Here is a 27,623-nt window from a genome sequence, read left to right as displayed (position 1 = left end):
CTCCGAATAGACGTTCTCTTACGACTCTTATTGTCATGAATCAAAACAAGTTACAGAGTTGTTGATCATTCCATCACGTATGAGTAAAAACAACATCTGGGACTACAATAACAATCAAAATATTTTACCAATAACAAAAACAGGAGACTAGACCTAACAACATTTAGATTAGAGTAATTATACAACTTCCTTGACCTAAGAATCATATCATATAATCATAATCATATAATGGTTACATACAGAAAAACCCGAAGTGTACGGTTACATAACGATAACAACATTCTTGTTATTGGCCGAATAGCCCTGGCCTCGTCACCAAGGGCCCACCAAATCTCAAGGACCCAGATTGGGTGGATTGTTTGTATAACCATCCTGGAACAGGCCGTCCAGGTTAAAGATGACTTGGCAATACTCGTGACCTCGCAACACTTTGAAAATTGAAAGAGAATGATTTAACAAAGAAATGAATTAATACAAATGTATTTATAATAGTAATACAGAATAAACTCAACATTCCCCCGTTTTTATAATATGTATGTTATTAATCATTTCTTAGTAATCACTAAATGGTTATGTCGGGTGACTGTGATTTTTCCCGCCTACTCCTTACTCCCATGGCTGGTCTGAAAGAGAAAGAACATAATTATATTATTCCAATTGGTCCTCGGATTTACCGTACTCCTGGACCTCACTGCTTTCCCCAAACCGTCCCATAAGATACAACTCATGTACTTTAGAATTTGTAGGAGCAATTGCAGTAGTTATAAGTCGGCTTAGCAAGGAGCGCAAACAGGGGATACTACATCACCCACACAATGTTAGGATAGCGGTAATTGTGCCTATAGTCACCACGAAGGATGTAGCCAAATCTTTAGATTTTCCAAAGGTCTTATCCCACCAATCTGACAATGCGGACGTATCTACTCCAGAAGGCTCTTGCATATTGCGGTTCAGTGTTTGCAGGCCAGTAATGGCCCTGGTGAGAGATCCACTGGGTGACGTGGTGTTCGGTTTGAAGGTGCTACATTGTTTTCCAAACATTGCACACACGCCCCCTGTTTCAAGGATCATATCCACCTCTATGCGATTCTGGAACACCATCAGACTGGTAGCTGCCAGTTGTTCCTTCATGGCCACAAATCCCTGTTTAATATAATTTCTTAGTTTTGGACATTGTAATGTAAGTAATTTATTCTATCCACATTTTTGTTTGGGGTGATTAGAAGGAAGATAGACTCCCAACCTGCTGCGATCTGATTAGCCAGCTTATACTCATCTGGTACGCCCCGGGGGATGCCAATCGCATCAATGTATGTTGGATCTCCTTCCCTCCATGCCTCTCGACGATGTCGGGAGGGACGACCCTTCACCTCCTCCGAATTCTGATCCGCCAATTGTATCTCCTCCACTGTGGATGGAAAAACAGACACCGGTAAGAGCAGTGAGACCAAAGTACCTAGTCCTGCCGCGTTTCGGCAGGAGTCGTATAATTTATCTACCACCCCGCCACCATAGGCCAGAACGTGGTTTCAGGGGTGTAGTTTGTTTTAGAACGCCGGTACACCACGTCTCATTTATCGCCCCCAGCTTCAGACCATGCCCTGTAAGGTTTAAGCAGGTAAAATGATTAAACAGTGGAAAAATTGACTTCCTATTTACTGCGTAACAGGATAAACACTGTTTCAATATTTTTTCTTGCCAAGTAGGACACGTTTTTTCATTTGTAAAAACACTTTTCCCCAAAAGAATGGTGATTGAGGGAGTTGTTAGACCCCATCGTATTTTCCCTTGTCTGGTAGGTTATCCTAATCCTTTGTAAGATGGTTTAGTCTCAATTGAAACCATATGGAGACGTCAAACCCAATATAAAAGAGTTCCCTATAGTTTTATGGTATTGCTTGCTGAGCAATAATCTTTTCAATTAATATTGGTGTTTCCCGTATTTTATTAAGTCAGAAAGTTTATCCTACCCGTCCCCTCAATGTTTCAATTGAGACCACCCTTTTACCAAAGTAGCTCCACCAAGTCCCCAAACAAAAATGTAGATAGAATAAATTACCTGCAGTACAATGTCCAAAAACTGGAAATTATACTGGACAGGGATTTGTGGCCATAAAGGAGCAACTGGCAGCTACCAGTCTAATGGCGTTCCAGGATCGCATAGCGGTGGATATGATCCTTGTGTAGCAAGGGGGCGTGTGTGCAAAATGTTTGGAGAACAACGTTGCACCTTCATACCGAACAACACGTCACCCGATGGGTCCCTTACCACTCCTCGTGCTCCTTGCTAAGCCACCTTATAACTACTGCAATTGGCCCTACAAATTCTAAATTACACAAATTATATTCTCTGCTTATGAAACGTACCGGGGAAAGCAGTGAAGTCCAGGAGTACGGGAATTATGAGGATGAATTGGGCGAAAATGATTGTTTTCCTTTTCAGAGCAGCCATGCGAATAAGGAATACGCGGGTAAAATTGCAGTCACCTGAAATTTCCTTTTGTGATTACTATAAAACAATTAGTAACATACATATCATTAAAAACGGCGGAATGTTGGGTTTATTCTGTAATACTATGATATATGAGTGTATTTAATAATTTCTCTAAAGCATTAAAGCATTCTTCCAATTGTCCGAAGAGAACTCGGGGTTGTACCCAATCACAGTCCTCTCACACGGACTGTTTATCTGACATCCGAGGACTGTTGATCTGGGTTTGCAGCGGAGAGTCGTCAAGGACTCTTGATACTAGCAGATGGATATCAATCACTTCCAGGAACACTTGCATAGTGTTCCCACATCGCGATGCCCTTCGCGCTTCTTTATGTAATTGTTATGCCAAATGAAGGCGTGATTGTTTTGATTCAAATGGAGTTTGTTTTTAGTTTCCTCTTTCTATTATTGTTAAAAACCTTAATTGTTATTATAGTTACAGATGTTGTTTTTGCTTACACATGTTGGATTCATCAATAACCTTGTTATTGTTTTTATTTATGGCTTTAAAGCCGTACGAGAAATCACTGTTCGAGGAGATATTTTGGAGATCGGGAGGAAGTCTTGAAGTCTCCATGTATCTACCCTTATAAGGTTTCCTGACCAAAGATGCACATTATATTAATATTATTATAATAATAATTGAATAATATATCTGCCTGAAGTGATTGATAATTATAGAAAAGTGTAATTATTAATGAACCTATCACCTTGCTTTGTCGAATTGAGATCTATGATGGGGTGATATGGGATATCAGCCATCCAAGAAAAAAAGTGTAACCTAATAGGCACCTCTGGCTCATTGGTCTAGCAGAATGATTCTTGCTTTGGGTGTGAGAGGTACAGGGTCCAACTCCTGGATGAGCCTGTACTTTGTTGAATTGTTATCTATAATCGTGGTTGAAATGTCACATACTTCACCTGAGAAAACAAGTGTCACGGTATGGGTACCCCTGGCTCGTAGGTCTAATGGTATGATTCTCGCTTTGGATACGAGAAGTCCCGGGTCCAACCATCGGACGAGCTCTAGTTTTGTCAAATTGTGATCTATTATGGGGGTGATATGGCACATTTGCCACCTGAGAAAAAAGTTGGTCTATTGGTATGATTCTCGCTTAGGTCGCAAGAGATCCCAGATCCAACTCCCAGACGAGCACTTGCTTTGTCAAATTGTGATCTATGATAGGGGTTGATATGTCACATACTTCACCTGATCAGCCATCCAAGAAAAAAAGTGTCACTATATGGGCTCCTCTGGCTCGTTGGTCTAGTGGTATGATTCTCGCTTTGGGTGCGAGAGGTCCCGGGTCCAACTCCCGGACGAGCCCTACCTTTGTCGAATTGTGATCTTTTATGGGGGTTGATATGTCACATACTTCCCCTGACAAAAACGTTTCACTTTATGGGCACATCTGGTTTGTTGGTCTAGTGGTATGATTCTCGCCGAGCCCTTGCTTTGTCGAATTGTGATCTATGATGGGCTGATATGGGAGATTAGCCATGAAAGAAAACAAGTGTCACTCATTGGGCACCCCTGGCTCGTTGGTCTAGTGATATGGTTCTCGCTTTGGGTGTGAGAGGTCCCTGGGTTCAACTTCTGGCCCTTGATTTGTCAAATGGTGAACTATGGTGGGGTCTTAGGGGCTGTAATAAGCCTGAGAAAAAAAGCATCATTCTATGAGGACATCTGGCTAGTGTTATGATTCTCGCTTAGGGTTTGAGTCTGTGAGAGGTCCCAGGTCCAACTCCTGGATGAGTCCTATTTTTGGCCACTTGAGAAAAAAAGTGTGAGGCAATGGGCACCCCTGGCTTGATGGTTTAGTGGTGCCAGGTTTCCCAGGACCAACTCCTGGACGAGCCCTGGTTTTGTCGAATTATGATCTATGACGGGGTCATATGGGACATTACCCACTTAAGGAAAAAAGTGTCATTGTGTGGGCACCCCTGGCTCGTCTGTCTTGTGCAGGGGTGCGCAAACTTTTTGGCCCACGGGCCACATTGACTTTAAAAATCTGACAGATGGGTCGGGTCAGCACAAGATACGATACTTATAAAAAACTGCATCTGTTAACAGTACATATGAAACATAAACAGAAAAAAAGACCATTAACGCATTAATGTGTGTATTAAAGTAAGTAAGTAAAGTTGGCAGGCAATAGCTGCCAATTATTGAGTATTGCTTTAGAAATGGGAGAAATATTACCAAATGTCAATCCTCATAATGGATTGACCTTGCCTTTAGTCTACATTAAAGTCATATCCCTGTGTTTTGATGACTCAAAGAAAAATCAGAGCAATATGTTGGGTTTATTCTGTATTACTTTTATACATATATGTGTAGTAATTCATTTCTTTGTTAAATCATTCTTCTTATTATTCCTAAAGTGCTCGAGGTCATATACAATTGTCAAGTCCTCTCTCACGTGGAGTTCTTATCCAAGGATTGTTTATACAGCAACTCACCCAATCTGGGGCTTCGAGATCGATTGTTTTCTTTTGCAACGGAGCCAGGGTCACTGGCCTATAACAAAGATGTTGTTTCTGCCATTTCCAGCATAGTGGCCATACCTCGTGACGCACTTCGGTCTTTCTTTATGTAATTGTTATATGATTGTTAGGTCAAATGAAGGGGTGATTGTTTTTAATCCAAATGTTGTTGGTTTTAGTGTCCTGTTTTGTTATTGGTAGAATACCTTGATTGATATTATAGTTACAGATGTTGTTTTTTCTTATGCATTATGAAATAATCAACAACCTTGTAAATTGTTTTGATTCATGGCAATAAGAGTCGTACGAAAATGTCTATTCGAGGAGATGCTTTTGAGTGAAGGGGAAATCCTTGTTGCTTGATGTACCTCCCTTTAAGGTTCTTATCCGTGATCCAATCTATTTATTTAAATGTCAATAGTTGAATAAGATGTCTGCCGGCAGTTATTGATAATTACAAAGAAGTGTAATTATTAATGAACCTATCACAATATTAATATAATGCTGAGATAGTGGACTGTTATTTGAGACAAGTTGTGAAAATATAAAAGGAGGGTAAGGGGTTTACTATAGAATTAAATAATATATACTGTCACATCGGCTTAATAGCTATATGGGGTCATATAGGCTATTTGGCTGGTCACTGGCTAAATAGCCCCCGGGACTATTTGACCGGTTACCGGCAACGGAGCGACTGCCATTGCAAATTATTTTATTCTCTCAATTTGACCCAAGAAGGTTATAAGTTTGATTTCAAGACACATACAGATGCACCTTATTTAAAGGCAATGAAAGAATAAACAAGATAGTAAGAAATACTTCTCTATAGTTTCCATCCTAAAAAATAAAAATAAAAAATCATCCACTGGCAGTGGTGCGATTTGAACCCACGCTACCTAAGAGACTGTAGCCTTAATCCAGCGCCTTGGACCACTCGGCCACACTACCTTCAACAAATTTGTGTGGGGGATTGTGCATCACCAAATTGTGAATTAACCTTAAAAACCATTAGATTTAAATATTGAAATGTGTTGTTTGTTACTTGAAATAAGATCAAACACAATGTAACATTTAAAGCAAATGTCCTTGAAATTACCCAACCTCTTATCAAAATGTAGCTTTTCGATTTAGCATACCTGTCAACCTCTGCCGATAACTTCCCTTTTAAATGATTATGATTCCCCTTTAAAAAAAACCAAAAACCTTACAAACACCGTACGACGCATGTTTACTCGCGGTAACCAGACAGTGTAATAGAAATAACAAAGGTAATTTGCATACAAAGTTTTTTATTCAATTTAAAAAGTTTACAATGCAACAAACTGTGCCTTCAGTGCTTCCTATTGTAAGCCAATGTGCATGATTTAGCAGTCTTTATCTGCTCTAATTAGGGTCTCACTTGTGAGCAACAGTTGTCACAGTTCAATTATCAGCAGATTTGACATGTTCCATTTTCACATATTTCACCAAAAGTTTCTTTAAGAGTCATTCCATTTCTGGTAGCAAATCTCCAATCATACATGCCACTGTTTGGAACACAATATTGAATTGATTTATTTGAGGCAGGATGAAGCTGAGGAAGTGGAGTTTGAGGAGAGTAAAAGGGTCTTGAAGTTGATCATGGATGTTTTTCACTTTACCTGCCCTTTCAACATCCGCATGGCTAGCGAAGTAGCTTTTGAGTGCTTCGTACTGAGACAATGTTCTTTCAACCACTTTTTCTAGAGACGACCATTGTGTCGGACAATCCTTCAGGATTTGTTCTTGCTCGGAATTTGTAAAGTCCTGAAACAAAGGAATCTCAATAACATAGATTAGCTTCATTTGCTACGACCGTCATACACACATACACATCACAATGCTAACGCTAATGGCGGCCGAGGGTACGTTGCTAATGCTATTACATGTGCTCTACTCGAGGCTCGTGAAATATCAATAGCAAAGCTTCCTTTGCTACGACCGTCATATACTGCAGACTATCATGCTAACAGTATAATGGCGGCCGAAGGTAGCTTGCTAGAGGCTATACATGTCCTCCACCCGAGATTCGCACATTCATGCACACACATAAAAAGTAAACAAACATTACTAAGCATTATGTTCTTTCTCACATGTTAACTATTGTCTCTTGCAAACCCCACACTCAATCGGTCTCTACAACAAAACAACATACCATTAAAACACAGGGGGAAATCAGACAGGTCAGTTGTTTCTATCTTCAAGCCAACTTTTACTCAAATGCCTGAAGATTTCCCCGCATTTCAGCTACATGAGCCCAGACATAAAAAATCGAATACCGATCCATACCCCTGCTATTTGGCTGGAGGCATCAATAATCGAAGACTGATAAACATCTATCCCAAAACTAGTTTAACCTCACACTGTCAGGAGTGGCTTGATTGCCCATCCTGGCATGATGTCATCATGGTTATCAGCCGTGGCTAATTAGGTGATTAGGTTTTGTTTGGCTATTTGAGCATTATGGTTTTTGTTGAAGGTTCCCTGTGTTTCCACGTTTGTCATGCCGTTCACTTGACGCCACGCTACGCTGCATGTTTCTTTTCTGTATTAGTAAGTGATCAAGCCAGTTGTTTATGTTATGTTTTTTCCATTTATTAAACCAAGCAACAAGAGCAACATATCTGCCTCCCCTTTTCCATTTGCTTCGGCGACTCCGCACCTGGGTTCACCTTCCCCCCCGATCGCGTCGCACTACGCGACGTGATCGTAACACACACATGCAATAATTTATAACTTAACTCACTTCACCATGTCACACTTGGTTAATGGGAAAAGTGATTTGTTTTTTTTCCACATTCTCCACGTTTCCGGCAGTTTTAAAGTGGCTCTTCAGATCATAGAATCCACTCGCAGCAACTTTCACGTCTTTATAAAGACGTGAAAGTTTCTGCGAGTGGATTGTACAATTTTTTTTTCTCATTCTGTGTCCCTTGCAAAAATATTGCAAGGGACACAGAGTGAGAATTGAGTGCCTCTTAACGATGCTTTAATCCAGTCAGCATATTCACCTTAAAGTAGCTCCCATTCTTTCTGGTGTCGACCCAATCCTTGAGTTCTTCGTTTCTTACTAGGTGGCTCCTCCATGCTTGCTTCCACGATATTTACTCTATGTATATCTATACATGCACATGTCCTCCTTTATCGATATTGCCGTACACACCGCTAAAAAAATACATACGATTAAGGATAATTTTTGCTGGTATACCGTGACAATAGTAACAATCTAAGACAGTAGCGTCGTTGGCTACCAGCCTACGAGACTATCTCGATTTTAGCGATAATGGTCTTGTTGAAATCGGTTTTCATAAATATGGCGATTTTTTTAAATATTTTTTTTCCCGTACAAAAGTCGGTGCACGGCTAACATGATTTAAAATGGTAAAAACACATATTAAATACGTATAAAACGTACAAGTTGACAGGTATTCATATAATCAGATTATATAAATAGTCGTTTTTCCACCTGCACTGTCGCATTGGTTTAGCTCAGTGGTTACTTCATCTGCATTCACTTCGACTCAATCCTGGTTTGGGATCGAAACACGGACGCCGTCTAGTGTTTTCCTACTTATTTTCATTTTATGACAAAATCTTATTACAAAATTCACATAGATGTTATTATAACATTTTATTTTAATTTTGACCCTTAGAATTGCGTGCGAGGAGAATTTGGTTGACAGTTTTGAACAAAATAGGAAGACATACACAGTAGATATGAATATAATAGCCCTTGAAGTTAAATGTTCACAGTAGATTGCTAAAAATCCATGTGAGTACATATTGAGTATTCATTAAATATTGATTACATTAAGAACTAAGGGTAAGAAATATGCCTTTAATCACTTGATTTAATTGACTCAACAGCGAGTCTTACAGATTGTTACATAGTAAATCAATGTTGACTTTCAGTTGGAAAAGCTGTATGTATTAAAATCAAGGCTCTGCAAAAACAAATAACTCAGGCAATAGTGGTAAAAGCTTTCTTGTCATTTTGAACCAGAGACGCGCTTGTATAAGATTTGTATAAAATGTCAATATTTGCAAAGAAGTAGCACAAAAGTGTAGTCCACTGTCTTTTCTCATTTTTGTTACACAAAATCAGGTAATGCCTGCCCCCGTTATTTTACAGAGCAAATTACTCATCTAGTCTTCTAAACAAAAAGAACCAAACTGGACTGCAAATTGTCTCATGGCTTACTAGTAAATGATTCCAATTAGAGCATTTCTTTATTAGGCCTCTTGCCCCTTTTGCTTGAAACGGACCAAATTAATCAACGGCAACTTTTGAGAACGAGAGACCATCGGACATTACCCTGCAGGAAGGTAAATCTGCCATGCGGTGTTTGCCGGTGGTTCCATAAAGACTGCGATTGGCTGGCCACTGATTTAGAGTATTCCCTGTCTAACGGATCTGGCAAAAATAAATAATTTTTTTGTGAAATGTTAATACATTTTTATTAAATACATTTTTTTATTAAAAGAATAAATCTCCCCTTCATCTCATCTCATTTTCTGAACCGCAATGTATCCGCATTAGGGTCGCGGAGAGTGCCGGAGCCTATCGCAGCTGAACAGGCATGTCCCACCGGAAGGGGGCCACGGGGCCGACCTCGGAGAGGCTGGGGAGACTATGTCTTCCCGCTGGCCCGGGAACGCCTTGGGATACACCCGGAAAAACTATATGAAGTGGCTGGGGAAAGGGAAGTCTGGGTTTCCGTGCTGAAGCTGCTGTACCCACGACTCGACTTGGGATAAGAGGAAGACAAGATGAGAGATGAGCATGTTTTTTTTTTCATGTGGACAAATAGAATGGCAACATCGGCAGACATTTGCGAGGTGACAATCCGAGCACAACAGTTTGGCAGATCATTTATTTCAAGACTGAAAAGCAGTGGACCTAGCACTGAGTCTTGCGGTACCCCCCAAAACAGTTTTTCTGTTAGTCTGATTCAATCCAATTTAGCGTGCTTGGTGAGAAATTAAAATTAGTTTGCAGTATCTGGTGGTTAATGGTGTCAAATGCCTTTTTGAGATCAAGATAAACTGCACCAATGACCCTGCCTTCATCTAGTTTTGATTTTGTTTTCTAAAGGGAAGCAAACCGAGAGTTGACTTTAACTGGTATTTTACCATGATTTTCTCAAAAAGGGGCATCTTGAACTTCATCTGTTTCAGATTTATCTTAAAAAGAGTATTTCTTTATGGCAAGTGATAGGTTCACCAATAGGCATTCACAAATGCACACAAATAAAACAGGCATCTGAGTCATAACCGGTGTCTTGCAAGAGAGAATCGATCCTGACTCGTCTCCGTCCCAGATCATTCTATCGAATCGATGCCTCTCTTGCTTATTTACTACATAAGATTTACAACATGCTGTGGGATAGACTAAGCCAACTGGCTTAATAACTGTTTGGTTATGTTGAGCCAGGTGGCCGAACTGGTTTTACTATTGTTTGTTAAGATCGTGGAATGCAAGATAGGCTAACTAGCTGACCTTGCAATTGTTTGTTCGAATCACGATAAGCAGTAAGATAGGCTGCAGCATTTTCAGTGAGCTATAAAAAATATTGTTCGTATACAACTTTGCGCTGCAAATATCTAACCATATCAGCCTAAACTTTTATACATAAACGTTGTCCTACATTGCTGTCTTAGAAATATTAACCTGTTTGCCTAGATAAAGACGGACCCACTGTTCATTCGGAGAGAGTTGCAAGAAAATCGCGCTGAACAGGACTCCACTGTTAGAGCTCTCACTCTCCACTTTGCAACTTTGTAATAAATCTTTTTCATATTAGATTGATCTCACTCTTTCTTAACCTGCTCCTAAAGTTGTATTTCAGATCTATCACATGTATCTCAGTTCTCAAAACAATTGAAGGTCTGTCAGATCATCTCGAGGGAGGGCTGTGGACAACACTGCCAGAAGTCAAAAAACAAATTGTATGTCCTCCGGATCTTCCTAAGAGAGCTTGATGTGAACCACACTTTCAGAAGCCGATGTTTCTCAAAACAATTGAAAGTCCTCTGTATCTTCCCAAGAGATCTCGGTGTGGACAATAGCTTTGAGAAGTCCAGCTGCAAAGGGGACTGACCTTCAATTTGTTTCGGTTAACTTAGGAGCAAGCATTATTATTGCAAGAGATGTATTAAAATGACTTTTTAATGTCAATAACTCTATATAGAGCAAAGCATTCTTCATTATAAGTAAATATATAATAATGATAACCCTAACATTACCTTGTTATTATGTATTTGAACGCAATCCCATAATCTTTTTTATTTATGGCAAATACACTTGGGGGAAGTCCGTTCTCTCGATCTTTACCAGCCCTTCCTTACTTGCATATCTGGCCTGAAAAGGAAGAACAAAATCATTCTTGTTCAACTAATTTCCCTAATTTGCATAATCCTGGACATCAATGTTATCACGAGTAGGCTGTCTAGTAAGAAAATACAATCCTTCCAATTTGGAATTTGTTAGAGCAATTGCATCAACCATAAGTCGGTCTAGCAAAGAGCAGAAGCAGGGGCTAAGACAATACCCACACATTGTTAAAGTAATAGCCAAAACAGCCATTGATTTCACCTCAATGAAGGCCATTTTTTTCTTTACATTTGCCATCGGCCTTATCCCACCAGTCTGCCAGAAAGTAGACAGTTCCACAAGAGTTCCTCTTTGTTTCCAGTTCAGGGTCTGCAGGCCTTCAACGGCTTTGGTTAGGGACCAACACATAGTCCTATTTCTTTTTTAACAGGACTTATATAATTTATTTGTACAATTTCACCACCATAAGCCAAAACATGCAATCAGTGGCGCAGTTTGTCTTGGACAATGGGCACACAATGTCTCATCTACCGCACCAGATTCAGACCATGCCCTTTAAGGTTCAAACAGGTAGGTAGCACAAAAATTGGCTTGTCATTCACTGTTTGCGTAACAGGATGGACACCGTTTCAATATTTTTCCTTTTCTTTACAAGCAGGACACTTTTTTTTGGTAAAAACACTTTCCCCAAAGAATGGTGATTTAGGGAGTTGCTGTTATATCCGATCGTATTTACCCTCGTCTGGTCTTTTTTTTTAACCCTTTGTAAGGTTTAGTCTCAGTTGAATCACTTTCACATTTGGACACATATGGAGACAATAAAACCGATATAAAAGAGTTCCCTATGGTTTATGGCATTGCTCTCTGCAATATTATTTCCAATCAATATTGGAGTGGTTGCCGTTTTAATTTATTCATCAGAAAGTTGTTCTCACCTGTCTCCCCAAACATTTCAACTGAGAAAACCTTTTTACAGTGCAAAAGGTGGATCCACATACCCCTCTCGGCTATGATCATGTCTAATGGTTGGTCAGCAACAAGTTGGACGTTCCCCCTTTGGGTCGGCCAGTGCTTCTTCTTTATACTTCAGGTTGAGCACCCAGTCTCCTGGCACCACCGTTGGTCAAGTCCGTTTCCTGTTGAGAAGCACAGTCTCCTTCTGCTCACCCCAACTCAATGCGTTTTCTTAAAAAAAGGTTCTCTTTTTATGTAGTTAATGAGATTAGCCTCATCATCCAGTTCCAATCGTGCAGTGAACGTTTTGTATGGTGTACCAAATACTATTTTCATATGTTATGGTTAAATCTGTTATGTACGCGCAGTGATGTCATAGCAAAATATGGAACCTTTTGCCAATACCATCAATTATTTTGTTTACACAATTTGGGTGCTGTTATCACTATAACTATCAATGGTTCTTTGGAATTCCGTATTGTGCACTGATATGCTGAGCGCACGTTAAGAATGATGTGCAAAAATTTCCACAAACAATTAAACCCATAAGTTGTGTAGTGGTACCGTACTAAGGCCACCATTGCCCCTGTCGAGAGATAGGACTTCCCATGACTCAATATGGCAGCTCACCCAAGTAAACTGATGTACAATTGTTTTTCTTCTTCTCATTGCTCCCAAATTCCCCATTTCAGAGATTATTTGTTCCTTCACGCCAAGTTTCACATTTGGAATACTGCTGCTGCATTCTCATCAAAAATTTCATTTGATATTTTTGTCCCATAATTTATCGCTGCATCCCTGAAAAGGGCTAATTGGCAATTTCAGAAATCAATTTCAAATTTCCAAATCCTCTTCCACCTTGATCTCTGACCGATTGATTATATCTTGTGTGATATATGAATTGTATTCTTTTATTTAATCTTGCACCCTTTTCACTATGATGTATTAAAAGTTACTAGAATAGAATTTAATTTAAACCTATTGGTTAAAATGTGCACTACACCTTTTGTACTCCACCTGCTTCATTTGTATTAATGCCTCCCATTTTGATAACTGTCTTATCTCTATTAAAACCACCGTTGAAGCAGCTTTTCAGCGGGAGATCGCTTTGAGGAGCTTGGAGAGTAGTCACGCTCTCGGGCCTCTGAATTGTTGACTCCCCCGCCTCTGCAGACGGGCCTTAACTTTCATTCTATCTGCCTCAGTGTGTTTTCCTGTGTTCGAGTTTATTGAAGTGTTGGCTAGTATCCCCAACAGGGGTGTGTGTGCAAAATGGAGAACAATGTTGCACCTTCATACCCAACAACACATCACCTGATGGGTCCTTCACCAATGCCATTAATGGCCTGCAGGCCCTAAACCACAATATGAAAAAGCATTCTGGAGTAGAATTATCCGCTTGGACAGACTGGTGGGATAAGAGCGTTGGAAAATGTAAGGATTTGGCCATATCTGTTGTGTTTTCTGAAGCCATATTTGCTACTACCTTGACATTGTATGGGTGTTGTCTTATCCCCTGTTTGCGCTGCAGTAGACTTATAACTACTGCAAATGCCTCTACAAATTCTAAATGTACCAGGGAAAGCAGTGAAGTCCAGGAGTATGGTAATTCCGAGGACCAATTGGGCAAACATGATTATGTTTCTTTTTCAGACCAGCCATGCGAGTAAGGAGTAGGCGGGTAAAATAGCAGTCACCTGATATTTCCTTTTGCGATTACTATAAAATAATTAATAACATACATATTATAAAAACGGCGGAATGTTGGGTTTATTCTGTAATACTATTATATATGGGTGTATTTAATCATTTCTTTGTTAAACAATTCTTCCAATTGTCCAAAGAGAACTTGGGGTTGTAACCAGTCACCTAGTCCTCTCACAAGGACTGTTCATTCGACAGCTCACCCAGTCCCTGGCTCCGAGGACTGTTGATCCGCGTTTGCAGCGAAGAGTCGTCAAGGACTCTTGCTACCAGCAGATGGATATCAATCACTCCCAGGAATACTCACATAGTGTTCCTACATAGTGACACACTTTGCACTTCTTTATGTAATTGTTATGCCAAATGAAGGCGTGATTGTAATTGTTATGCCAAATGAAGGCGTGATTGTTTAAATTCAAATGAAGTTTGTTCTTAGTTTCCCCTTTCTATTATTGTTAAATACCTTAATTGTTATTCTAGTTACAGATGTTGTGTTTGCTTAGGCATGTTGGATTAATCAATAACCTTGTAATTGTTTTGATTTATGGCTTTAAAGCCGTACGAGAAATTACTGTTCGAGAAGATACTTTGGAGATCGGGAGGAAGTCTTGATGTATCTACCCTTATAAGGTTTTACCAAAGATGCATTTTTTAATTAAATGTCAATAATTGAATAAGATGTCTCCTTGCAGTGATTGATAATTATATCAGAAGTGTAATTATTAATGAACCTATCAGGGTGCATCTAATACGAGAAAAATTCCCAAATTCAATGATTTCAAGGCAATTTTAAAGGTAAGACTTACATGCGGAGGCAGCTAACATGTGACAAAATATGGTATAAAAGTCGCACTTGAGTATTTGTTGCAGGCCAAACTATGAAAAAAAAGTTGGACTTATAGTCCGGAAAAAATGGCAACTTGGTTTATTGTCACATTTATACTGGTGGAAAATAATATTATAATTCGAACCAAAATAATCAGCATGAATGTCTAAAATGTTTATTGGTCACCATTTTCCATCCGAACACACACGTGTCTCTTAACCTGATATTTCCAAGACAATCTTTCACCACAAACTGAGCAGGAGAAAGGTTTCTCACCAGTGTCGGTACTTGTATGTGGCATTAAATTCCCATTTTAAGAGAAGATTTGACCGAAAAATGAGCATGCAAAGGGCTTCTCGCCACTGTGGGTTCTCGTGTGTTCTGTCAAGTGCTCCTTCTGAGCGAATCTTTGGCCACACAGTGAGCAAGTGAAAGGTTTCTCACCGGTATGGGTCCTCGTGTGTTTTGTTAAATCTGACTTGGCAGGGAATCCTTCCCCACCCGCGGAGCAGGAGAACGGTTTCTCGTCCGAGTGGGTTCTTTGGTGGATTTTTAAGGAGTTCTTGTGCGCAAATCTCTGGCTGCAGACCGAGTAGGCATAAGGTTTCTCCCCAGTATGCGTTCTGGTATGGATCGTCAATTTAGCCTTCTCCGCAAATCGTTGGCCACAAATAAAGCAGGAAAAAGGTTTCTCCCCAGTGTGTGTTCTCGTGTGCTGTGTCAGGTTCTGCTTGGAAGTCATTTTCTTACCGCAAACCGAGCAGGAAAAAGGTTTCTCACCAGTGTGAGATGGGTGTGGTTGGTTAGGTTTTGCTTGGAAGACAATTTCTTCCCACAAATGGAGCAGGGAAAAAGTTTCTCTCCGGTGTGGCTCCTCATGTGCCTCCTCAAGTTGGACTTCTTTCCGTAGGTTTTCCCGCACTGTGAGCATTTATTGTCCGCGGCGGCCGCATTGTGAACTTCGTCTTCGTCATTGGTGTCCAACGACGTAGCGGCGTTGCTATCCGTTAGCGGAGCAATGAGCTTGAGTGCTTCCGTTGGGCAGCTGCTGGCCTCGCTCAGACCGTCGTCTTCCCTTTTTAAAGGCTCAAAAGTGCACGTGAGGATGTCCGTCTCTTCTTCTTTAACATTGGGGGGTGGGGTCTCCTTAATGTGGGGGTTCCCAACTGTAATTAAATTCCTTCTCCTCTTTTACGGGTTCAAACTTTTCCTCCACTTTGATGAGTACAAATTCTTTCTCTTCTTTTTTGATATATGGCGACTTCTCTTCTTCTTTGAGACGAGCGGACGCCGGGTGGTCGAGACAATGCCCTGGGTGGATATCTGCGAGGTGGAGAAATGTCATTGTGTGCAAAATTCTTTGCTTATTTCAGTTTTCATTCATGTTAATCTGTCTTTTGAAATGAAAACAGAGTAAACAGGACACCAGTATGGTTTCTCAATATTGTCCATTTTTAAAAGACATTGTCATTGTAATACATCTTCATCTGAAAACAAATGCTATTTCAATAAACACTGTTTTAATGATCGCCAATTGGGGAAAAAAGTAATCAATGCACCAACTGAAAGATTATTTAACTTTATACAAAACGACAGTGATTAATATTAAGTATACACTCGTCAGAATAAAATCCTTAGTAAATTAATTATCAATCAGTAACGGAGAATAGATAACGCGACTGAACTTGGAATTTCTATTATTAACGTAATTTTCATCAACAATTTATTAAGTTGTCCTGGACGCCACAATTGAAAAACAGCTCCTTCTAGTGGTCAAATTACCGCTTTCTCATCTTTCATTTGCTCTTGTTTGGATATGTACTTGTACTACAAGTACTTGGACTAAAGAATGTGTACTTGCGTGCACTTGTGTGTCCTTGTACTAAATGTATGGGTGCTATTGCTAAAACTATGTGTATTTGTACTACAAGCAAGATTCTATATTTTCACGTACCTTATTGACAGAGGGTCATAAAATATACCTAATTTTGGAATATTATTCCTTGAGAGCCATACTCAGAATTTCAAATAAAAAAAACACCGCTTTTAAAAGTACAAAACTCACTTAAATCTTTTAATAACATTCTTACACTGCTGCTAATCCATGATAATCAACGAGTATGCATTCACACGGTGGTCTAATGATATAAAAATTATGATTAAAGCTGGGCTTTTAGCTTATAAATTAGCCATACGCACCCAACAAAAGAGCCACATATGACTCGCGAGCCTTAGGTTCTCTATACCTGGTTTAGAGGTGTCATATTTTCCTCCGGTACGACTGATAAAACCGAACCGTACACCCGTGTAAAAGCCCAAAACAAAGTTTTGGTATACGTGAACATCAGGAAAACGTGTTTTTGACGTTAAAACTGGGTCAGCTGACTCCGAGTTGTCACGTAACCAAAAACAAATATCAGACTCGACTGTGTTTACATGATGAACCTCAACCACGCAGGGTGAAAATAAATCTATAAATATTCAAATGATCATCTATTTGAGTTATGAGAGTAATAAAACCATTTACCTGATTTTTTTTTGGTGTTTGTTGTTATCTTGCTCGATGATGCGTTGATCCTAATCGCCTTGTTTGTCCCCTTATGTCGCAGTTATGCCAGGCTAAGCTAGGTTTCAGCCTTCGTTCATAAAATTCGAAAGGAAATGAAACAAATGCTCTGTTCCGATACTTTTGGTGGATTCTTTCATGAGGCTAATAAGAAACAAAAAGCGCGAAATAAAAAGCACATTGCCTTAAAACCCCGTAAAAATTCAAACACTTCAAACTATCGTATTGATTAGACAGAAACCCCGTCTCGCCGCTAGGTGGCAGCATTACGCCCAACTGCCGGAAATACAAGAGAAGAAGACTCACAGCCTTTTGGATCCGCGTTTTTATTATATTCCTCATTTTTAGTCACTTAAATCTACCATATTGAAGTTTAAATTAGTCCTTTCCTTTTGTTTCATGTTTTATTTTGAAGCATAACTAAAAAAAAGTACGTTTTAAATCTTAATAACGCAAATAACGCTTCTCTTCTTTGTCACCTTTGAATTTAGAAGGCTGATTTTATTCAACAAAAAGACCCCAAAATTATTTTCACCAAAAAGAGAGCTTTATTGGAAGTACACAACATATGACAATATGACTTATAATATGACAAAAGTATAAGGACATTGTACTACTTAATTATTTTGACAAATTTCATTCTTTCACACCATATTTCTACTAATGTTTCTTAGATCCTAGATTCAATATATCATTTATTTTCATTAAAATGGATTAAGTTTGAATAAGACTCAATATTCTTATTAGATTTGCAAATAAATTCTATAGACAAATACTGCAATTTTCAAATTTCGTTTTTAACTGTAAAGACATTTTCCATATTATTTACATCACATTATTGATTATTTACTTTGTAATTTCCTAATTTAGGCTCTACTATTTCGGATAGAATTGTGAAGTAAATAAAATCTTCAACAACACTGAATTTTATTATACAGACGATCCCCTACTTACGAACAAACGGTACATACGAACATATCTGCAAATTGCGTTGATGTCGAAGAATGTTCATAAGTTCGATTTTGTATTGCGCGTCTTTTTCTGAGTAGTGCTTCTTTCCGCCGCTAATACCGACGCCTGGCTCTGTAAGAGCTCAGCTCACCCAGCATCTACCTTCCTCTGCCCAGTTCGTTGCAATACAGAAGTGCGTAGCGTATCTCCAGTGTGCAAAGAATCTTTTTCATTTCTATCATTAAATATCCGGTGCACTCATTATTCAATATGGTTGGTGAAAAGCGAAAAAGGCTTCTAGTGAGGGAGGTGCAAGGAAGAGGCAAGCCATTTCATTTGAATCCTAAGCGGCAATAATAAACAACCTTGATGCATGTGAGAAAGTGGTGAGCGTTGCACGGGAATACAACTTGAATCGTTCGACCGTCAGTACCATTTATAAACAGAAAGATCGAGCAGCAGGACTTAAACATTGAACGTTGCACAAAGGTTGCAAATCAATTGAATGATGCCATACAGTGCTACCGCATCATTTATGATGAAAAAAAAGAAGATAGCTTCAAGATAGTTTCTTTCGGCCAGTTTCTAGTAAATCTCTCTCTAATGCAGGGGTGGCCAACCAGTCAGAGACCAAGACCCACATTTTTCACTGTGTTACCGCAAAGAGCCACATTTTTTACTGTGTTACCGCAAAGAGCCACATCACACACATACCTTTGCTCAGCCAGATTTATTGTAAATGTCACACACCAGCATAGTAATGACATAAATTGACTCCTACAGTAATAACAGCACAGGCCAGTCATTATCAACAATGAACATTGTGTGCACTGTCTCACACAGACAAACTCTCAGTTCAACCAAGTCCACAAACAAAAATATAATAATTTACAATAGCGTTTTTCTTTTACTATGCATGTTACTTAGTGGGACTTCTGTCATAAAATCAGAGCCTATTTTTGCGCAACATTCGCTCCTTGTGAGCTGTCATTTATTATGAATGGCTTTTAACTAGCGCGCCCACCACGTGGGTGTACACCTCGCTCTCCTATTGGCTGCTCCCGGCTGAGCACTCTCGCCTTGGTCTGCCTCGCAGGGGGTGTGGCTTTTTCAGCCGACGCTCGATCTTTGGGATACTTTTTGTGTGCGCGACGCCGTTCATTGTCGCTTCTGGTTCACGGGAGCTCTCCCACTCTGTCAAAAACGTTTACTCAAATGACCTTGCTCCTACTGGGAAACTTTGAGGTATTTTCATCCCAAGCACATGCGCATTGGACGAAACTACCGTATTGAACTCAAGCGAAGCGCACACGCAAATAAAACACAAATACAAACTTTGATATGGACGTAAGAGCCGCATGAAACCGGGCAAAGAGCCGCATGCGGCTCGCGAGCCGCGGGTTGGCCACCCCTGCTCTAATGTATGTATACAGTACTGTATGTATTCTCTCCATTTTATTAAATTATTTTTTCAGTACAAACCAATGCCGGTTACTTATACAAGCCTTAAACATACAAATGCACTTATATAAACCCTCAATATACTTATATAGACATTAAACATGAATTATAATACAAAATATAGCACTGAATCAACTTCAATTTGAAGAATTTCAACTTATGAACACTTTCAACTTATGAACAAGCGCTCGGAACCTAACTCCTTTGTAAGTAGGGGAGCGTCTGTACAGTAATACTTTGACACACAACTGTTCCAACATACGAGACAAATTTAAGATATGAGCCTACCAGATGGTTCCCAAATGAGTCGGTAGTAAATTAGAACAAATTTGATGTTTTTTTAGGATGGAAATGACTTCATTTATATTTTGTTCATTTCTATGGGAAGAATTGACTTGAGATACGAGTCAATTGACATACTAGCTCAATCCCGCAATGAACTAGTATCTTAAGGTAATACTGTATTTGAAGTGTGGATTGTTATTACACGTTAAAAAGTGTAAACATGATTTTCAGAATGCAAAATACAATTATACTTTGATTACAATGATCTTTCATGCAGAATTTGATAAAGCAAGCAAAGCCGTCCTTGGTTATTGCTTGTCACAACACATTTGCATCTTTTAAGCCTATCCTTACGACTCTATCTCTGGCAAGAAGCTGAGCAGGAAAAGGGTTTCTGACCAATGTGGGCAATTGTGTTTTTAAGATATTCCTGCCACAAATTGAGCAAAAAGGTGCTTTTCTCCTGTGTGGGTTGTCGAGTCTTCTTTTTAGGTTCCCTAATGTGAAAATGTTGGAACATTAACTGCGCCTGGAAATGTTTTTGAATTCTGCAGCTTTTTAATTGGGCTGTTGTAGCGCATCTGTGGTCACAGACTGAGCAGGAAAACATTGTTCTCCAGTGTGGGTTAATAAGTGTTCTTCTAAGCTTCTCTTTCGGGAAAATGTCCGACCACAAACTGAGCAGGAAAATGGCTTTTTACCAGTGTGTACTTGTGTGCCTTTTTAAGTTTTGCTTTTGAGAAAGTGATTTACCACAAACTGGACACGAAAATGGTTTCTCACCAGAGTGGGTTCTTGTGTGAGCTTTTAAGTTTCCCTTGTGTCTGAATCCTTGACCACAAACTGAGCATGAACATGATTTTTCACCAGTTCTTAGGTGGGCTTTTAAGCTTTCCTTGTTTGTGAATTGTAGACCACAAATTGAACACAAAAATGGCTTTTCACCTGTGTGGGTTCTTAGGTGGGCTTTTAAGCTTTTCCCGTTTGTGAATCGTCAACCACAAATTGAACATGAAAACCTGTATGTGTTCTTGTGTGGCTTTTTAAGTATTGCTGTCGAGAAAAGGCATGACCACAAATTGAGCACGAAAATGTTTTTTCACCAGTGTGGGTTACTACGTGTCGTTTTAAGTTTCCCTTCTCTGTGAATCTTTGACCACAAACTGAACATGAAAATGGTTTTTCACCAGTGTGTGTTCTTGCATGCCTATTTAAGTGTCCAATCTGTGTGAATTTTTGACCACAAACTGAACATGAAAATGGTTTTTCACCTGTATGGGTTCTTGTGTGCCTTTTTAAGTTTTCTTTTGTAGAAAAGGCTTTACTGCAAACTGAACACGAAAATGGTTTTTCACCAGTGTGGGTTAGTACGTGTTTTTTTAAGCTTGCCTTCACTGTGAATCTGTGACCACAAACTGAACATGAGAATGGTTTTTCACCTGTGTGGGTTCTTGTGTGTCTTTCTAATTTATCCTTCCGTGCAAATGTCTGACCACAAACAGAACACGAAAATGTTTTTTTACCAGTGTGTGTTCTTGCATGACTAGTTAAGCTTGCCTTCACTGTGAATCTTTGGCCACAAACTGAACAAGAAAATGGTTTTTCACCCGTGTGGGTTCTTGTGTGTATTTTCAAAGAAGACTTTTTCCCAAAAGTTTCCCCACACTGAAAGCATTTGCAGAGTTTGTCACCGCTGGGATTTTTCATATCTTCATCATCATCATCATCATCAACATCATCATCATCATCATCAAGCAACTTGTTGCCATCTGATAAAGGAGAAATTACATTTTCTGCTCGCCATCCTTCTGTTGAGCTGCCGTTCAGTAGCTCCACCCCTCTGTTGGCCACGCCCAGATCGTCTTCACTCTTGAAAGATTCCCCAGTTGAACATTTAACACATTCGTTTTTGATTGGAGATTGGTCTTCTCTTTTGCACTGTTGAGGGAACTCTGGCTTCTCTTTAATTTGGGGCCATGCTGAGGCGTTTGCAGGCTCCGCCCCTTCACTGGCCACGCCCAGATAATCCATTTGAACGGACTCACCTGGTGACCAGGTGAAATGATCTTCCTCCTTTTTGATTGGAAGTTGCTCTTCTATTTGTTTTAGAGGGAACTCTGGCTCCTCCTCTTTAATTAGGGGCCCTGTTTTGGTGTTTGCAGGCTCCGCCCCTCCACTGGCAACACCCAGAACATCTTTCTTCATCAGTAACTCACCAAGTGAACAGGTGAAATCATCTTCCTCCCTTTTGATTGGAAGTTTCTCGTCTCCCATTTGTTGCTGAGAGAACTGTAGCTTTTCCTCTTTGATTTGGGGGAGCTCAACTTCCCCTTCAAGGTCAACAGACTCCTGCCCATCAGCACTATGATCATTTCTGAAACCTGCAAGGACACAAACATAATTGATTAACCATTTTCTAATTATAAAATGACTGAATTTCTTGTTCACAGAAATGGCCACGCCCAGATCGTCTTCTGAGGAACTGTGTGGATAAGCTTGGAAGAGTGACTCTGCATATTCTCTACCTCGGTCACAGGCTGCAGAAGTTACCCATCTTGTGGAAGACTTCCTGTGTGTTGTTCCAAAAAAGGCTGCGCTACAATGGTAAACAGCCTCTCATGTCATAGCCACCTGGCTTGATCGCATCTCGACATTTTGATCATATCGCGGGCGGACTATTCGATCAAAATTTTCATTGTACCACGAGCATGTCGTAGGTTGAGGTACCACTGTAAAAGAATATTTCATGTTCAGAACAATACATCATGGTGGGCAGTAATGTTTTATGTGAATACAAGGTTACTTTAAAGTTACAGAACACATACCTGTCAACCTCTGCCGTTAACTGCCCTTATAAATGATTATGATTCCCCGTACAAACACCGTACGACGTGTTTACGCGCGGTAACTCGTTATTTACTATCTGGCTCCTTCATGCTTGCTTCCACGATATTTACTCCATGTATATCTACGCATGTGCATGTCATCCTTTACCGATATTGCCGTACACACCTCTAAAACAATACATACGATTGAGGATAATTTTTTGCTGGTATACCGTGACAATAGTAACGATCGATGACAGTAGCGTCGTTGGCTACCAGCCTACGAAACTATCTGGATTTTAGCCAAAACGGTCTCGTTGAGATGGGTTGTCATAAATATTGGCGATTTTTTTGTATTTCCCCATACAAAAGTCGGTGTACGGCGTACATGATTTGAAATGGTAAGAAAACGTATAACATACGTATAAAACGTACAAATTGACAGGTATGAGAACAGTAATCTAAAGGAAGATGTTGCAGATTAAAGGCATGAATATTGATCAGCTGGCGACATCTAGTGGTTTATCATTGTAGCACGTTCTCAGTTCTACTAATAATGCTAAGCGCTGTCGTGCTTCGATTCATTCAATAAAGTCACGATCGGAAACAACATTGCCACCCCCTTAAATATTTCATTATGAAATATCAATTGTGTAACATAAAGTATATATTGGTCTATTATGCAATAATGATCGTCAAAAGTGAACGTACCTTCGAGTTTGTGAAGAACAACTTTAACTTGCATCATTTTGCAAACAATAGAATGTTGATGACATGAGAGATCCTCTTTCACGCCATAAAGTTCCATCTGAAACTTTTGCACAAAGGGTGTCGTTCTCGCGGGCATTTTTCACACTTTTTTGTGCACGCTTGACGACGTACTGATGCAGACGACGTGTTCCTTTGTTAGCCGCCAGCTAGGCTAGGCTAAGGTACGACTCCCAAAACGGATTGAAGAAAAAAGGACTGGCCTCCGATTCCACAAACTATTCGATGTTGAATATGTTGTCGAGGTTCAGTTTCATTTGAGTTCAATCAAATTGAGGAGAAACAAGAGGCGCACAAACAAAAAGTTAAAATCCTAGCCAAGCCGAAATGAACACCCCAACTCCTTCTTCCTCTTTAGGTTTACGGTTGTAGGCAGCCAACGTACTGTAGCATGATCGCCCTCTACTGTCTCAAAACCTCATGCCAGGTTCTCAATTCAGATATTAAACAGAGGGGGCGATAATGTTAAATTTGGTCTCTTAATGCCACAGCGTGAAGAGAGCAGTTCGAAGTCCATTTCGAGTTTAGCTAGCCGTGACACTAAATCGAAAAGCTACATTTTGAGGAAAAAGTTGGGTGATTTTAAGAACATTTGCTTTAAACGATACATTGTGTTTGATATTATTGTAACTAACAGATAATATATTTCAATATTTAATTATAAGGGTGTTTAAGGTTCATTTACAATGTACTGATCCAATCCCCCATCAACATGATTGGAGGTAGTGTGGCCGAGCGGTCCAAGGCACTGGATTTTGGCTCCAGTCTCTCAGGAGCCGTGGGTTCAAATCTCACCACTGCCTTTAATTCATGCACTGTACATGTTTATTTTGTTCTTAGTGCTTATGGCTCTTCACTAACCAGGAAGACAGAATGTGAAACCATTGGTGAGGGAGCTGAGTCCCAAACACACTAATAGGAGTATCGTGTTTGCACACCGCTGTGCCACTGACGGTGCATCAAACTTTGCGTTAATCATAATGAATTTTTTTATGGGACTCCTTTTCGCATATCAAAAGCGTAACAATGTTAAAGAATTCAGAGATTTTTGTGTTTTAAAAGTAGGATATGAAATTAAATTGTGCCATGTGGTTAGCTGGCCACTGATTCAGGATATCCCCCTCCTCTGGCCCGGAAACAGCTGGGATTGGCTACAGTACGTGGGGGTCCCGTGCCACTAATGAGGATAAAGTGATTCAGAAATGAGATGAGAAATGATAGACATTTTCAGGTGTTTTTACTTTTAAATTTTGGATCTAAATAATACTACAATGTAAAAATATAAATTGTTAATGACTCTGTCAAAAAGTCTGATGTGTTAGTTTCAACCCCACCAACATTTTGCTTTTAACATTCTGCTAAAAGAGATGCCTCCATAAACAGCCGAATAGTTACAATGCATTGATTTTTGGGCCGAGCAGACCACGGCTGCTGCGGCAACTTGTTTTTTCTAATATTTAGATTTTTTTTTTATTTTCTAGAAATGGATGAGAAGAACTGGATTAAAAGCCCTGAATATTCAGTTTTTTGTATAAATCTAAAACAATGTGTATTTGTGCCTTTTTTTATATAGTTTTAGGTTTTACAAAATGATTTTGAAGTACAAACACAGAATAGATTAAAACATTACAATTATTGATTTAAAAGGGGAAAATCAGGAAACGTAATATACATGTATACTCTTCATTTTAATTTGATCCTAAAATAGAAAGTCGGCACTCATGATTTACTTTCCCAACACAAAATGTTGTGGCGGGCCGCCACTTTGACACTTGTGCAGTAGAGTGACAGGAAACGAATCAACAATGCCTTTATAATTTTAAGCGTTCAGTCTAACAGTTTAGAAATGTGGTTCTGTGTGTCTTGTTCGCCAGCCTTGCAATATCTTATGAGGGTTGTTTTTACTATTTTCCTGGGCCACACAAAATGATGCGGCGGGCCAGATTTGCCCCCCGGACCGTCACTTTGACATATCTGGGTTAAATGCTTCAATATGAAAACACACATCTGGAAGAAGAGCAACCTTGGGGAAAATAAATGAGAGGAAGCAAACAGACAATGTGGAATTATTTAATAGTAATTACAATTATTTGTGGACAAAATATAATTAACATCAGCCGGTCATTCAGATATTTCTTAGGCCAGCAGAGAAGGCCTTGGAGGCCCTGACGGCACACCACTGATATTGGGACAAATATTTGATTCATTGCCTAAAAAGAGGGGCTTTGCAAATAGCTGGGTCATGAAGTGGGTCTCATATTGAAATGTGTATTTTGCCTGTTTCTAGTCATGACTCCATGAGTCTCAAGCTTCTCCTTAGTAGAGCTCTGTCCTGTAGCCCAGTGATTTTCAACCACTGTGCCGCGGCACACTAGTGTGCCGTGAGAGATCCTCAGGTGTGCCGTGAGAAATTATCCAATATCCTTTTTTTTAAATTAACATTTATTAATAGATTTCTGCAAATATGATGTCATTGTCCAATGTCCGTGCTGCAAAGGCTGGCAGCGTAATGTAATATTTGTCCGTGTGGCAACACGTAGTTGATTGACACGTTCCGCCAAGAAAATTAGTGATGCACCGTGGTGACAGTCATGGAGAAGTTTTTAAAAAGGACAACTGCAAACTCCGAACTGCGCCCTGGACAAGATTCTGACCCGGATAAAGGCCCTAGTATGAGTGGTGGAGAAAACAAAGCAAAGACGGTGAGCTCAAGGCAATATAGTAAAAGCTATCTTTCGTTTGGATTTACTTTCACCGGGGATGAGACGACACCTATTCCGTTATGCCTGGTGTGTGGCGAGAAGCTATCCAACAGCGCCATGGTGCCAAGCAAGCTTAAACGCCATCTCCAAACGAAACACCCGTCGCTTCAAAACAAGCCGATAGACTATTTTGTTCGCCTGCATGTAAACACAGAGAAACAGGCAACGTTTATGAGAAAAACCACAAAGGTAAATGAGAAAGCGCTCAAAGCTAGTTACCTAGTCGCCGAACTTGTTGCTAAATCAAAAAAGCCGCACACTGTGGCAGAGACATTAATACTACCTGCCTGTAAAGCCATTGTCAACGAGATGCTCGGCCCTGGTGCGGCTAAAGACATAGATAAAGTCCCGCTCTCTGATAACACAATTGCCAGGCGTATTGATGACATGTCTACAGACATCGAAAGCCATGTTTTGGAAAAGATACGCATCAGTAGGAAATTTGCGTTGCAAGTTGACGAGTCTACGGATATTAGTGGACATTCTCAGCTCTTGGCCAATGTGCGTTTTGTGGATGGTGATGCCATTAGAGAAAACTTCCTATTTTGCAAGACACTGCCAGAAAAAACAACTGGAGAGGAAATTTTTCGGGTCACATCGGAATATCTTGACCAGGGAGGACTTACGTGGGAAAACTGCACAAGTGTGTGCACTGATGGAGCTGCAGCCATGGTCGGGCGCACCAAAGGCTTCGTGAGTAGAGTGAAGGAAAGAAACCCAGATCTGATTATTACGCACTGTTTTTTGCACCGTGAGGCCCTCGTTGCGAAGACTTTACCAGTAGAACTGGTTCCTGTGTTGGACGATGTGGTGCGCATGGTGAACTTTGTGAAGACACGACCTCTGAAAAGCCGTATATTCGCATCTCTGTGTGAGGAAATGGGAGCGGAGCATAAAGCCTTATTGCTCCATACGGAGGTCCGATGGTTGTCGCGCGGTAAGGTGCTGACCCGTGTGTATGAGCTGCGAGAGGAACTTAAAATGTTTCTGACAAATGAGAGGTCTGATTACTCAAATCAGTTTGCAAGTGATGAGTGGTGCGCAAAGTTGGCATACCTGGCTGATATATTTCATCATCTTAATGAACTGAACACAAGGATGCAGGGCCGAAATGAAAACCTGCTTACAAGCACAGATAAAATAAATGGATTCCGTTTAAAGGTGCACCTCTGGCAACAACATGTGCAA

At 40.0% G+C, this 27,623-nt stretch overlaps 1 protein-coding gene and 2 non-coding genes across 4 annotated transcripts; 2 read left to right on the top strand and 1 right to left on the bottom strand.

Moving 5' to 3' along the window:
- Positions 1–159: 159 nt before the first annotated feature.
- Positions 160–24,029, bottom strand: LOC144213388 (uncharacterized). 2 transcript variants are annotated; one of them, XR_013329945.1, is made up of 3 exons: positions 23,617–24,029; positions 22,297–22,461; positions 160–428 (listed from the first exon to the last, which is right to left on the bottom strand). XR_013329945.1 is itself a non-coding variant. In XM_077741830.1 (2 exons), the coding sequence occupies exons 1-2, from the start codon at positions 23,750–23,752 to the stop codon at positions 21,050–21,052; spliced, it is 1,548 nt and encodes a 515-aa protein (XP_077597956.1). In that variant the 5' UTR covers positions 23,753–24,029; the 3' UTR covers positions 20,068–21,049. The 2 variants fall into 2 exon arrangements, 1 of the variants encoding a protein (XP_077597956.1); XM_077741830.1 differs by lacking the exon at positions 160–428 and having other exon boundaries at positions 20,068–22,461.
- trnap-ugg (transfer RNA proline (anticodon UGG)) lies at positions 3,751–3,822 on the top strand. Its single transcript has one exon. It is a non-coding gene; the product is annotated as a tRNA-Pro (tRNA).
- Positions 24,030–24,394: 365 nt separating the features above from the next.
- Positions 24,395–24,476, top strand: trnaq-uug (transfer RNA glutamine (anticodon UUG)). The gene has a single exon. It is a non-coding gene; the product is annotated as a tRNA-Gln (tRNA).
- The last annotated feature ends 3,147 nt before the right edge of the window (positions 24,477–27,623 follow it).

This window comes from Stigmatopora nigra, chromosome 20 (assembly GCF_051989575.1).
Source record: "Stigmatopora nigra isolate UIUO_SnigA chromosome 20, RoL_Snig_1.1, whole genome shotgun sequence".
NCBI lineage: Eukaryota > Metazoa > Chordata > Actinopteri > Syngnathiformes > Syngnathidae > Stigmatopora > Stigmatopora nigra.
This window is presented reverse-complemented; position numbering and strand designations above follow the sequence as displayed.